The sequence below is a fragment of the Cynocephalus volans genome, chromosome 10 (genome assembly GCF_027409185.1).
Source record: "Cynocephalus volans isolate mCynVol1 chromosome 10, mCynVol1.pri, whole genome shotgun sequence".
NCBI lineage: Eukaryota > Metazoa > Chordata > Mammalia > Dermoptera > Cynocephalidae > Cynocephalus > Cynocephalus volans.
In genome coordinates, this window is record NC_084469.1 from 20,123,516 (window position 1) to 20,135,800 (window position 12,285).

Below are 12,285 nucleotides of genomic sequence, written 5' to 3' on the forward strand. Positions count from 1 at the left end.
AGTGATGCAGGATACACAGCACAATAGCAGGAAGATTCTCTTCAATACTGGTAATTCTCACTTGGATTCCATTTTACGTCTTAAGTGTTAGTGATGTTTTATCCACCCCCCCCCCTTTAAATTTACAACTTCTAGGAAATTTGAAAGAAGAATATAATATTAACATTTTGCCCTATTTGTGCCTGTCTCTATATATACTTACGCTTTTTTTTTTTTTTTTGCTGAATCATCTGCAGGTAAGTTGAAGACATGATTTCCTTTTTTAACAAAGGAAAAGTAAGCCTGAGGTTTATAAACTCCAACAAGTAATAGTATTTAGCTAGAATTTGGTAATATTATTTTGACTTTATCATATTTATTTTTTTGTTACCTTCTGTTTATAACAAATAGATTTTGTATTTATTTTAGCAATATAGATTCTTTTTAAAATTTACGTTAAAAAGTTAATTAAAATATTAATTATTAATTTTAATATGTTAATTAAAATATTAATATTAATTAATTTTAATTGATTAATTCATGGCAAATATCATGAAGGTGATACTTAAATGACTGAAGTCTGGGAAACACTGGTAGTTAAGAACTCAGGCTCTGCAATATAAGCTAACTTTGATTTAAATCTCTGCTGTAAAGCAAGTGGTGTAACCTTCAGCAGGTCACTGAAACTCTGATTACAGTTTCCTTACCTATAAAATGAAAATAAAAATATTACATAGCTCACAGAGTTGGTATGAGGACTGAATGATATAATGTAAACGATGAATACAGCACATGTAAAACAACAAATGGTGGTTATTACTATTATTATTATTATTACTGGTTATTACTATTATTCAAGAATGTTTCAGCCAGAAATGGTGGTTGTGAGCCACCATAAAAGCACTGAAACATGAAAAGTCAGATGAATATTAAAGATAGAACATGAAATAATGTAATATCACTTGGAAAATCACTTGATGTTATTATCATTACTATAAGACTTAAAAATTCCTTGCCACTCCTGCACATGCACTGTATGCCAGGTACAATCCTAAGTGCTTTATATAATTCTTTCACTCAATTCTTTCTGCAACCATACTGGCAAGATATTACATTCCCATTTTATAGGTAAGTGGCAAAACTGGGATTTGATCTTAGGTTTGTCTGACACCAAAACATGTTTTTTTCTTCAAATTTTTCTACCATCTCTGTAGCTTCTCCTCTTCAGTCTCCTCTGTTGGCAGCTCTCTCTTAGATGTAAATCGTGAAGGCTCTGTCCTGGACTATTTTCTCCATCTATAGTCTTCCTGGATGTTCTAATTCACCCCTGTAGCATCAATTACCTTCTATACGCTGATGATTCCCAAGTCTGTATTTTCAACCTAGAGTGAAAAATCTTGAGTTCCAGGTAAGCTTATTAATGTTTCATGGATTCTTCAAAGTCAATATGCAGCACCAAACAATCTCCTCTAGTGTTTCTTTTATTAATAAATGGCAGCATTGGTTAGTTGGTCATGCAGAAAACTGCGAGACAACTTAATACCGTCTCCTTTATTTTCAACATCCAATCACTCAGCAAGTCCTACTGATTTTACTTCCTAAACAGTTCTCAGAAATATACATCTGTCTATCCACCTACCACCACCCTAATTTAAGCCAACGTTGCACCTGCTCTCCTACATCAGCCTTTTAAGGATTCTCCTCACATCCACTCTTGCTTTCCTCTCTCCCTCCAACTGTTGTCTCAACAGCAGTCAGAATGATCATTTTGAAATTAAAATCTGATCCCGTCGCTCCACTGCTTCCAACAACTTAATGGCGACCTAATGCTCTTAAGAGAGAATTCAATGTATAATACATATAATACAGTTAAGTATTATATGTATTAGATTAGATTCAAATCCTGGCATACTATGCACTGTGGGCATCCCCACACAGCTTTAGTTTCCTCACCAGGAGAATGGAGATACCAGCTCTTTGAAAAGTTTTTATGGGGATTAGACGTGATATTTCAATATAAAGAGAAGGAGTTGTTAATAACCGAGTCTTCCCAGCAATGAGATGGTTCCTTTCATGAGAATGGTGCTACTTCTTCTAACAATGCTACTTCACGGCATCAGGTCCTGAATTTTCCAAGATGTCATTCTAAAATTCTTCTAAGCCAGTAGTCAAATAAGGAAGTCACCAGATTTTCCTTAAAAATTTTCTCTTGCTTTTTTTCTCACTCTTATGAACATATCTTCATTTTAGTTTGAAGGAAGCCAGAAAGAGGTGGAATACAATTATTTCTAAATATAATGTTTTTAGTGCAGCTGTTGGTATGTAGACATATAACAACAAACAATAACTTTGTAAACAATCCACTAAAGAGGCAAGTACCTGCATAGCAATAGGTCCCTGGGACATTTGAGAGCTGTAATTCATTCCCATCATGCCTTGCATATTAGGCTGCATGACAGAAACCATAGGAAATGCTTGTTGCTGCATCGGCATCAAGCCTGCTGAAAAACATAAAGGCGTTAATTAAGTCAACATGTTTTAAAGTTTATTTTCTTAAAACCATACTACCTAAAAAGGACTTGTTACTTGGGAGGCAGCACATATAGTGGAAAAAGCACCAGCTCCTGACTGAGACTGACTTGAGTATGAATTCCAGCTCCATTGTTTATTTAGCTGTGTGAACTTAGGCAAGTTGCAAAACTTCATCTATAAAATGAAGACGATAATATCTGTTCCACATAATTTTTATGCATCTTAAAAAGTTAACAGAATGGCTTAACTGTGGTAGTCTGACTACAAGATAGCTCCCAATGATATCTGCCTCCTGGTATTCATACACTTGTATGACCAGTATAATGAACAGGAAAAGACAGTGTATAACTTCCAAGGCTAGTTCTTAAAAGACACTGTGGCTTCCTCCTTATTCTCTCGGATCACTTGCTCTGGGGCAAGCCACTGCCACGTCATGAGAATACTCAAGCAGCACTATGGAGAATCCATGTGGTGGGGAACTGAGGTTTCCTTCCAAAAAGCAGTACAAATTTGCCATCTATGCGAGTGAGCCATCTTGGAAGCAGATCTCCCAGCTCTGCAAAACCTTCAGATAACTGCAGCCCTGGTTGTCATCTTTACCGCAATCTCATGAGGCCTTGTGCCAGAACTACCCAGCAAATCCACTCTCACATTCTTGCTCTTCAGACACACTATGAAATGATGTTTATTTTTTTAAGTTCTAGGGTAATTCGTTATGCAGCAGCAGATAACATACAGTAAGTTAAGAGCATGAACTCTGGAGGCCAACTAGAAACACCACTTACTAGCTTTGGGACCTTGGGCAATTTGTTTAACTTCTTGCCCTAGTTTCACATCTATAAAACTATTTAACACTTAATATGCTCAAAGAAATGTTATTTTTCTTCCTTTTCCTCATACAAATAGTTAGTATAACATTTACCACAAAATAGCCACCAGCATACAAAGTATATAATGCAATAACATGAAAACTATAGTGAAAGTATGACTTAGACTAGTATCTCCCAAACTCTTGCAATGAATTATTCCCGAGAATACAGGATAATGAACAAACATCCCTTTGGGATTTAATAAGTACTAAATGCCTACTATATGTCAGTATACAACAGTGAATAAAACAAGATCCCTACATAGCCTGAGCACAAATTTCATTCTAATTTTGCATTTTACCATATAAGAGTATCACATACATGTTGTTTCTAATATAAGGAGATTTTCACTAAATTTTCAATTAAAAAAAATTAAAGGTCTGGAAGTATACCATGTTTATCTTGTGCTTTTTGTGTACCTTCCAGGTTATTTATACCTAGTTTAATTTCAGAAGCAGGGACAGCCATATTTGCAGGTAACAGCTAATAGAGTCAGGCTGCTCATTTATTCGTTCAATCATTTATTCAAATATTTGAGGGCCTACTCCATGTCATTTTAGGGACACAGCAGTGAATAAAACCAGGTCTTTACCTTCATGAAACTTACACTGTAACTGGAAGAAGATAGATAATAAAAACATAAATACATATCAGGTGGTGATAAGAGCAGCTGCAAAAAATAAAGCAGGGTAAGAAGAAACGGATTGGTTGCTATTTTACATAGGACAGTTAGAAAAGATTTCACAATAGGGTGGGATATGAGCTGAAGGAAGTAAGGGAGTAAGCCACGCAGATATTCTGGAAGAATATTCCAGATAGAGGAATACCAAACGACATCTCGAGGTGTCATGGAGAATTAGAACACACAGATTGAATACAGCCGTAATAATATTTTTCCGTTATCCCTTTGGACCTAAAGTTTTATTTATTTCAATTTTTATTTTTGAATGAGTAACTCACATATTTGGTACATTTAAAAAGTGTGTAAAACATTTTACACAGTGAAAAATAAGTCTCCTCTCCCCTGTCTCCTGTTCAAGTACTCGTGATCTTATGGCCACCCCTGCTGTCAGTTTCTTATATGCTTTTGGAAATGTTCCATATATAATTTAAAGCCTTTAAATGATCAAAAAGTCCATTCTAAAATACTTTTTATAAATAATATCCAAAAACAATGACAAATTCCAGAAGAAAACATCAGGCAACCATTTAGGATCTCTTCTTGTCCAGTTCCTTGGCTTCATATGTAGATTTTTACTTGAAAGTTTATAAAAATGCAAAATAATGCACTGTGATAATGAACACATAACTTGTAACACCTTCTTAAATCTCTCAAACCATTTGATCTAAATCTGGAACACATCTAATTACAGATAGCTTAAATAATGCACAAATGTGAACACATGAAAAGAATACAATTGACCCTTGGAAAATTTTACCTGAAACTCAACCTCCATCACTGATTATAAATGGAGACAAAGTCAGGATGAGCCACTGACCACCTGCTACGGAGTTGCTCTTTATCGTTCATCTCTGATGGTGACCTAGGAGTCTTTGTTTCTCTAGCAAGTCTACCACACCCAATTAATTCTGACATTGTGAGAAGGGCCGATTTCCAGATACACCTTGGTATGGGAGAAGTGAGCAGAAAGAAGCAAGGGAAGGGAAGATATATTCCTCCTTCAGTGTTGTGTCCCAGTTGCACAGTGGCATGGGTTAAGATTATATCCCTTCATTAGCGTTTCCTTGAAAACAAAGCTAGAATTGATATTGGTGAACCCAGGCCTAAAACTGGGAGAGAAGGGGTGTATCTAGTAGAGAAATTTCTAGGAATAAAACTGAGACTTAAGTACTTTAAACTGAATCAGAGTACGTGATCTCTTTTATGTACATGATTATAAGACCATATCATATAGAGAAAACACAGCAGTGTAAAATAATAAAAAGTTTCATTTATTCATTTGACAAACATCTACAGAGAAACTATTATGTTTCATCAGCATGCTGGGTGCTGGAAATAATGATATACGTGAGAAAGAAGTGGCCCCTGCCTTATGGCACTGATGATCTAGCAGAAGACTAGACAGAAGGAGAAAGACAACACTAAGAGAACTACATACAGTTCTTTTATTACCTGTTCTTTAGTACTCTTGTCTTGAAAGTCTCCATCTCTAAGCTTAAATAACAATTGGTCAACATAATGTTTAAGTAAGTTTGGGAGGAATGAGGAGTGATCCTCATTACTCCCCAAATTATATAATTTTTGAGAAATTTTAAGAGTACCTGTCAAAAAGGTTTAAGACCGTAGGAAACATTTACTCTATTTGTCAGCAATAGAACTTACTTTCTATTTACCCATTTAATCCCAAGTTCAAAAACATAATAGTGAAAAATGAAACTTCAAAACTTCAGATTTCACGTACCTTGAGGGGGTCTTATTCCACCTGCAACAGGAAACATGAAGCTGAAAACAGAAAAAAAATGCAATATGATCTTCACATGTATAAAGATTTCTAATAAAACACACAATTTTTTATATCAATGAATTGTAATTAAACCAGGCCTGGTGTTTGTTCTGCAGTACAATATTGAATTGCCCAACATCAATACAGATTGTGAACATTCACAGGATGCATGACTGTTGGTGTGTTAGTATAGTGAGAAAATTTTTGAAATAGAAGTCAGGAGACCCTGAAACTAGTCCTGGCTCTGTCACCGTGTGACCTCCCTGGATTCCAATTTTTCCCATCCACAAATCAAGAGGGTTGGATTAGATTCAATTCAGTGAACATTTATTGAGTGTCTTCTACATGAAAGGATTGGAATAGCTCACAATCTTGAAGAGACAGATCCAGGAAAATATCCATATCACAAGTAAGTAAATGTGCTAACTGCTATAAGCAAGGTCCAAACTACTAAGAAAGATGAGAAGATTAATGTGTTTTATCTTGGGAAGTTTTATGGAGGCAGCTTTTGAGTCTTAACAGAAAAGAGAAGCACACTATATAGTTTGAGCAAAAGCTGAGGCCAGAGATGCAGGGATGTTCAGAGAAATGATTTAAGGTAAATATAAAATATGATTAAAAAGAAGGCAGATGATAGAGAGCCTTTTAAATGTTTAATTTTATTCTGAATATTGTATGAAGTCAGAGGGGTTTTTTTTGTATACATAACATAAAAATTTTACCATTTTGGCCATTTTTAAGTGTATAATTCAGTGGCATTAGGACATTCACAGTGTTGTACAACCATCATCATTATCCATTTCCAGAAACTTTTCATCATCTCAAACAGAAACTGTACCCATTAAACAATAGGTTGCCATTATTGCCTCCTCACAGCCCCAACCATTATTCTGCTTTTTGTATCTATGAATTTGTCTATTCTAGGTACCTCGTATAAGTGGAATCATACAATACTTGCCCTTTTGTATCTGTCTTATTTCACTTAGGCAAACATTTTCAAGGTTCATCCATACTGATGCCCAGTGGACACGGATAGCACCAGACCCTATATATACTATGTTTTTTCCTATACATACCTCTGATAAAGTTTAATTTGTACAGTAGGCACAGTAAGAGATTAACAATAACCAATAATAAAATAGAACAGGTAAATTAGGGGTTTACTTGAACACAAGCACTGTGATACCTTGACAGTGGATCTAATAACCAAGATGGCTACTAAGTGACTAATGGGCAGGTAAGGTATACAGCATGGATCTGCTGGACAAATGTCCTGAGCAGTGCAAGATTTCATCACACTACTCAGAATGGGACACAATTTACAAATTGTTTATTTCTGAAATTTTTCACTTAATATTTTCAGTCCACAATTGACTATAGGTAACTGAAACCTTAGAAAGCAAAACTGTGGATAAGTGGGGGGACTACTGTATTTGGTTTCAAAAGATGTTACTCATCTACTAAGATTGATAAATTTAGGAGCAATAAATGCATTTAAGTAATCAACCTGTCAAGACTTTTCAAAATCAGCCTTAAAGATGAAAATTATCAGCATGGGTTAGTGGCTCAGTAAAAACTGGAAACTTGAGTTATTTTTCCTTTTTTCCAGCTCTGCCATAAGGTAACTGTGAAACTCTGTGCAACCCCCTTTACTACCCTGTCTGGCTTACTCTTTGTCAAATGAGGACACAGAACCAAAAATCTGCCAAGGTTTCAACTAAGACACCCACATAAACATGAACACATGTATAGATAAATAAAGGTTACTTTGAAAACAAAACAAATAAAAACAAAATTAAGAACACTACTAACAAACATGACTTAATTCTAGAAAACATTTAGCAACCCAAACTGCTTAGTGACCCTTGTACCACTGATATGATTCCATGAAATATTTAAAAAATGAGTATCAACATGCTCAGAGACTGGTTAGACAAGCAGCTAAGACAATGATAAGACAGCAAAAGCTTGGCAAAAAGCTGGGCAGCAAGATGACCAACAATGTGATTTCAAAGGTAAAGCCACTAATTCATGTATTTCTGGTGTCTCAGTATAAAGCAGACCTGTAAGCTCGACTTGTCACGTCTACCTCATTCATACTCCCTTCCCAGTTATCTTTGCCACTAACCTAGATTTGCTACTAGCCTTCACTTCTCAGGCCTGGACTCCCAAATAAAGACTTCCTAATGGATCTCCCCATCTCCAGACTCTGGTTTCTAATTCATCTCAGGCAGCACAGGTGAGATGCACCTTCCTAAAGGACCATTATGAAATTATTAAATTGTTCTTTAGGAAGATGGACTCCTGGGGTTAACACTATGTAATGATTCCCCTGTAAACTGAATTTCCTAAGTTTAACTCAAGGTCCTCTCTAGTTCTTTCACAACTTCCTTTTTCAGTTTTATCTCACAAAACTCTCCTCCCCAACTCAGTGCCATAATCAGTCTGGCGCTGCAGGTATGTTGTTCCCTTAGCATTCCCTAAGCCTTCCCACCTCTATGATGATCTCTTGACCCCTTCCTCTTCCTCCAACAGAGTGGCCCAGCTGAAATACTTGTTCGCCTTCAATATAGCTGGAATCCACAAATATTTACAGAATGTTTTCCGTGTGTAAGAATGTGCTGTACGCACTGGAAGACGAAAAGATGAGAAAGCCCTCTAAGAGCTTTTATAAAAGAGCGGGAAAAAATAGACAAGCTGACAAATGATGATCTCCCAGAAAAATGTAATCTCTTTGTTCTCTTTTACTTTGTATATTCTCCCAGGATGGGAGCCATGTCTTGGATATCTTTTAGAACTTTTCACAGCATCAAGAACAGTGCCTTTACACACATAGGCATTCAATGACTATGAGTTAAATGATTACTGATTAATCTGGATTAGTCTTTTTTTTCTGTCTTGATTAAGGAAAAAAGTTATACTTCTCATCTCTTAGGCAAATTTTGCCCTTTAAACAACTCTACCGTTTATTCTAAAGTAGACTATTCAGGATACTAATCAAAATTAGGCTAATATTAAATTTGGAAAATGCCTTCCTGTTTGCTTATCTCTTGGAACTATCTAAGAGATAAGGTCAGTATAGTTCACGAATTTTCTCCATTAAAAGCTTAAAGAGGTTGCCTGTTTCTTTTTCTTCTTCCTAAAATACATTTAGGCTACTATAATGTTAGTTTTCTTATAAAATAACTTCAGTCCTTACCACTGTTCCCTAAAAACCATAATATTCTTTTTCTCTAGGGAACATACAGCTTCTCAGCCCCAGAAAGTTTCCAATATATGTAACATATTTACCATACATTTTTCATAGTAAGGAACATTTTAACCACTTTTATCTACCACATATCCTCTAGAGTTTTAGAATGTAGATGTTACTACATGTACATTTACAGGGGAGAGAAATTTTAATATCAATTGTTCTAATTTCTGTCAAAAATTCAGGCCAAATTTATAAAAATTTGTGTCCATGGACCAACGATATTAAAATATTATAAACTAAAGGTAATGATCCATTCAACTTTCTAAACCTGAGGTTCTTCCCACTCAAAATATTTTTTCAAAAAATAAACAGAAATTCAGGCCTAGAATGCCAAATTAAGTTTCTATTTTCTAGAACTCCGTGCCATGATCGATCATACTTGATCAAATTAATGCCACTTAGGAACACTTTAGAAATTGCCATCACATACAGAAAAGAAAGAGATTATTAAACATTCTTCTCCAGGCAGAAACTGACCTATACCAATTATTCATGAAAAACGTGAATGAAACAGCGAAGAGAACAAAAGAATAAGCAAAGGGTTTTAAATCTAAAGTCGAAGATGTGTAGAGGAAATGAAAAATGGGATGGCACACAGGTGGTTTATTGAACAGCAACTGCTTTTTTCCCCTAGCATATATATAAGCACCTGCAAAAGGTGATAATTTTAAGACCTTACACTTTTGTAGTGTTTATGACTCCAAAATTAAAACACTACGTATCAAAAAACCAACACTTCCGTTTTCCAAAAATAATTTAGGGTACTGAAGATGAAGAGCTAATTTTACCTCCAAACGTGTGCGCAGTGTGAGTTGGCTAATAAAATCCGACTGGGTCATCACAGAAGTGGGGTGAAAACTTTCTGGAATATAATATTTCCCTAGATGATAATGAATTGGTCAAGTCACAAAGGTGCATCTCCCTTATCGTTTTGGGTATAAGAATCAGGCAGTTACTAGATGAGATATAATAGAGGACACATTTGTTTAAGGACTAAGTAAAAGTCCGGAAGCTTTGTTCTAATAAATGCGTAACTGCTGTTCAACTGTGAATTTTTTTTGTTTTGTTTTGTTTTTAAATGCCTTTTTACAAGTCAGAGTTCTCTCTACAAGACAGAAGCTCTACCTCTAGGCAATTACTAATTCAAAGGTATTCAGATTTTCCTGCCGCTCTTCGTGTTAGAGAAATAAATCAAAAGGGGGACAGGACAGGACACTCTGAAAGGGGAAGAAACAAACAGTTCCTCCAGCTTTGTGACCAGATTTTCCAGAGCCTTCCCTCCATCACCCCCGGTCTCTTCAGGTGCAGCCAGGACTAGAAACGAGGGGTCGGGCTTCCTCGTCACCCAGCGCCGCCGAGCGGACACTCACCTCCGCCCTCCAGCCCCCAGGCAGCCGGTGCCCCGGAGCCTGGAACACAAGCGTCGGAGGTCGGGCTCTGTCCGCCCCCTTCCGCCTAGGTATCTGGAGAACGACCCTTCCCACAGCCGGTTCCAAAGGAAAAGGGTCGGAGCCGGCAAAACCCACCATAACCGCCAAGCACCCCTGGCCGCTGCGGAGGCCAGCTTGCGTCCCACCGGCCTCCGACCCCGCTCTTCACACCCACCTGCCTCCCCCTGCGGCCCCCGCGCCGGCTCCCGCGGCCCCGCCGCCGCCAGCTCCGGTTCCCGGCCGCAGCGCCATCTTGCTCCGGGCCTGCCCGCCGCCGCTGCGCCAGCAGCTGTCAGCTGAAGACAGCCACTTCCGGAGGAAACGCCAGGCCCCACCTTGCCGCGGACCCGGCGACGGGGCGGGGCCGCGCGCCCACGTGACTCCCTCTGCCCTCGGGGAGGAGCGGCGCCCCGTCACGTGACGCGGCGCCGCTGGGGTCCTGCAGGTGCAGTCCTGGCGCGGCGGGGGCGGCGGGGGCGGCGGGGGCGGCGGGGGCGGCGGGGGCGGCGGGGGCGGCGGGGGCGGCGGGGGCGGCCGCGGCTCCGAAGAGAGCTGATTCATTCTCTCACCAAGGCCCTCTGCAGGGCCTGGCTGGCGGCCGAGCGGCAAAGCGCCCTCGTTCCTCCCTTGAAAGCGATCATCTCGGTTAGTGGAAAGAGGAGGTTGAGTCTTGGTTTTTAAACTGGACGGTGGGTACACGGGTGATTTGTTATTCTTTACACGTAAAGAATACATGCATTCTGGCTGGCCCTTTGAGAGCTTCACAACGCTGATTAGTGATCAGCTCTCTCCCCTCTTTCCCTGGAACTCCCCAGCTTCCTTACGGCGCCCACTTCAGACGCTCAAGGTATTTAAAATTTATTTTACTAAACCAACCAAACGCACATAAAAGCCCAATCCACATAAAAAACCTCCATGGTGCTCTACTCTTGTGTTTACTTCTGCCACCCAGTCGTCCATTTGTTTTTACTATTCTTGCAGGCAGGTGCTGAACAATAGTATTTGTTAAACAGTTCATAATTACTTTGAACCTAACTGGCATATTTTTTACTGTGATTTTTTTTTTTCCTAATCAAACTACCCCTAGGGAAGTAAAATATAAAAGTCGGGTGTAAACTTTTTCAAGCCCTCAGGTGGAGTTTCTTTACTAGCAAATAATAGATCAATGATAATTAGCTTTATTTTCCACTCTTGCTTCCAGGCTTTTACTGGGAAACAACTTGTAATCTTATCATTTATTGGGCCCAAATCACTGGTCAGGAATTTTACGTGCATTTTTAAAGATCCTCCTAGGTGTCCCCTTAAAGTTAGTGTTGATGAGAAAATCAAGGTTAAAAGAAGTTTCTGTAATTTGTTAAGATTATACAGCTACATGAAGCAGGACCAGGATTAAAATCCAGGTTAGTGTGACTCCAAAGTCCTTGGTCATTTCATTGCAGCCAGCTATTCAGTTTTTATGTTCTTTTGCTGTAATTGTCTATTCAATAATTTCACTCCTCCCCCTCCTTAGACAAAACTGAAATTTATGTAGCAGATAGTTCCAACTCATTTAAAGGAACTATACTTAGTATTAATCCATTGACAAACCAAGGTGGTGTAGGTTTCTGTGTGGATGGGTAGTTTACGTAGGAGAAAATAAGAGTAAATAAAGTCCAATCAGGGATCATAGAAGATGTGGTCTCTGTTCCTGGATTACTTTGTTCCTCTTCTTTGCCTATTGATTTCTGTATCTGCAGGACTCCACTCAGGATGTC

General features: G+C 38.3%; 1 protein-coding gene across 13 annotated transcripts in view; it reads right to left on the minus strand.

Annotated features, from left to right (window-relative positions):
- The window catches only part of SYNRG (synergin gamma), an 85,615-nt gene extending 74,812 nt beyond the window's left edge, over positions 1-10,803 (minus strand). For 8 of the 13 annotated variants that reach the window (XR_010024573.1, XM_063109391.1, XM_063109401.1 and 5 more), the window contains exons 1-3: positions 10,707-10,803; positions 5,804-5,844; positions 2,359-2,480 (exon numbers count right to left, since the gene is read on the minus strand). Coding sequence is in view for 11 of the 13 variants with exons in the window: in XM_063109391.1 (XP_062965461.1) it covers positions 2,359-2,480; positions 5,804-5,844; positions 10,707-10,783 (240 nt within the window). In the remaining 2 variants the exon portion in view is untranslated. The remainder of the gene's footprint in view (positions 1-2,358; positions 2,481-5,803; positions 5,845-10,706) is intronic. The other 5 variants (XM_063109402.1, XM_063109399.1, XM_063109396.1 and 2 more) reach the window with 2 other exon arrangements.
- Positions 10,804-12,285: the final 1,482 nt, after the last annotated feature.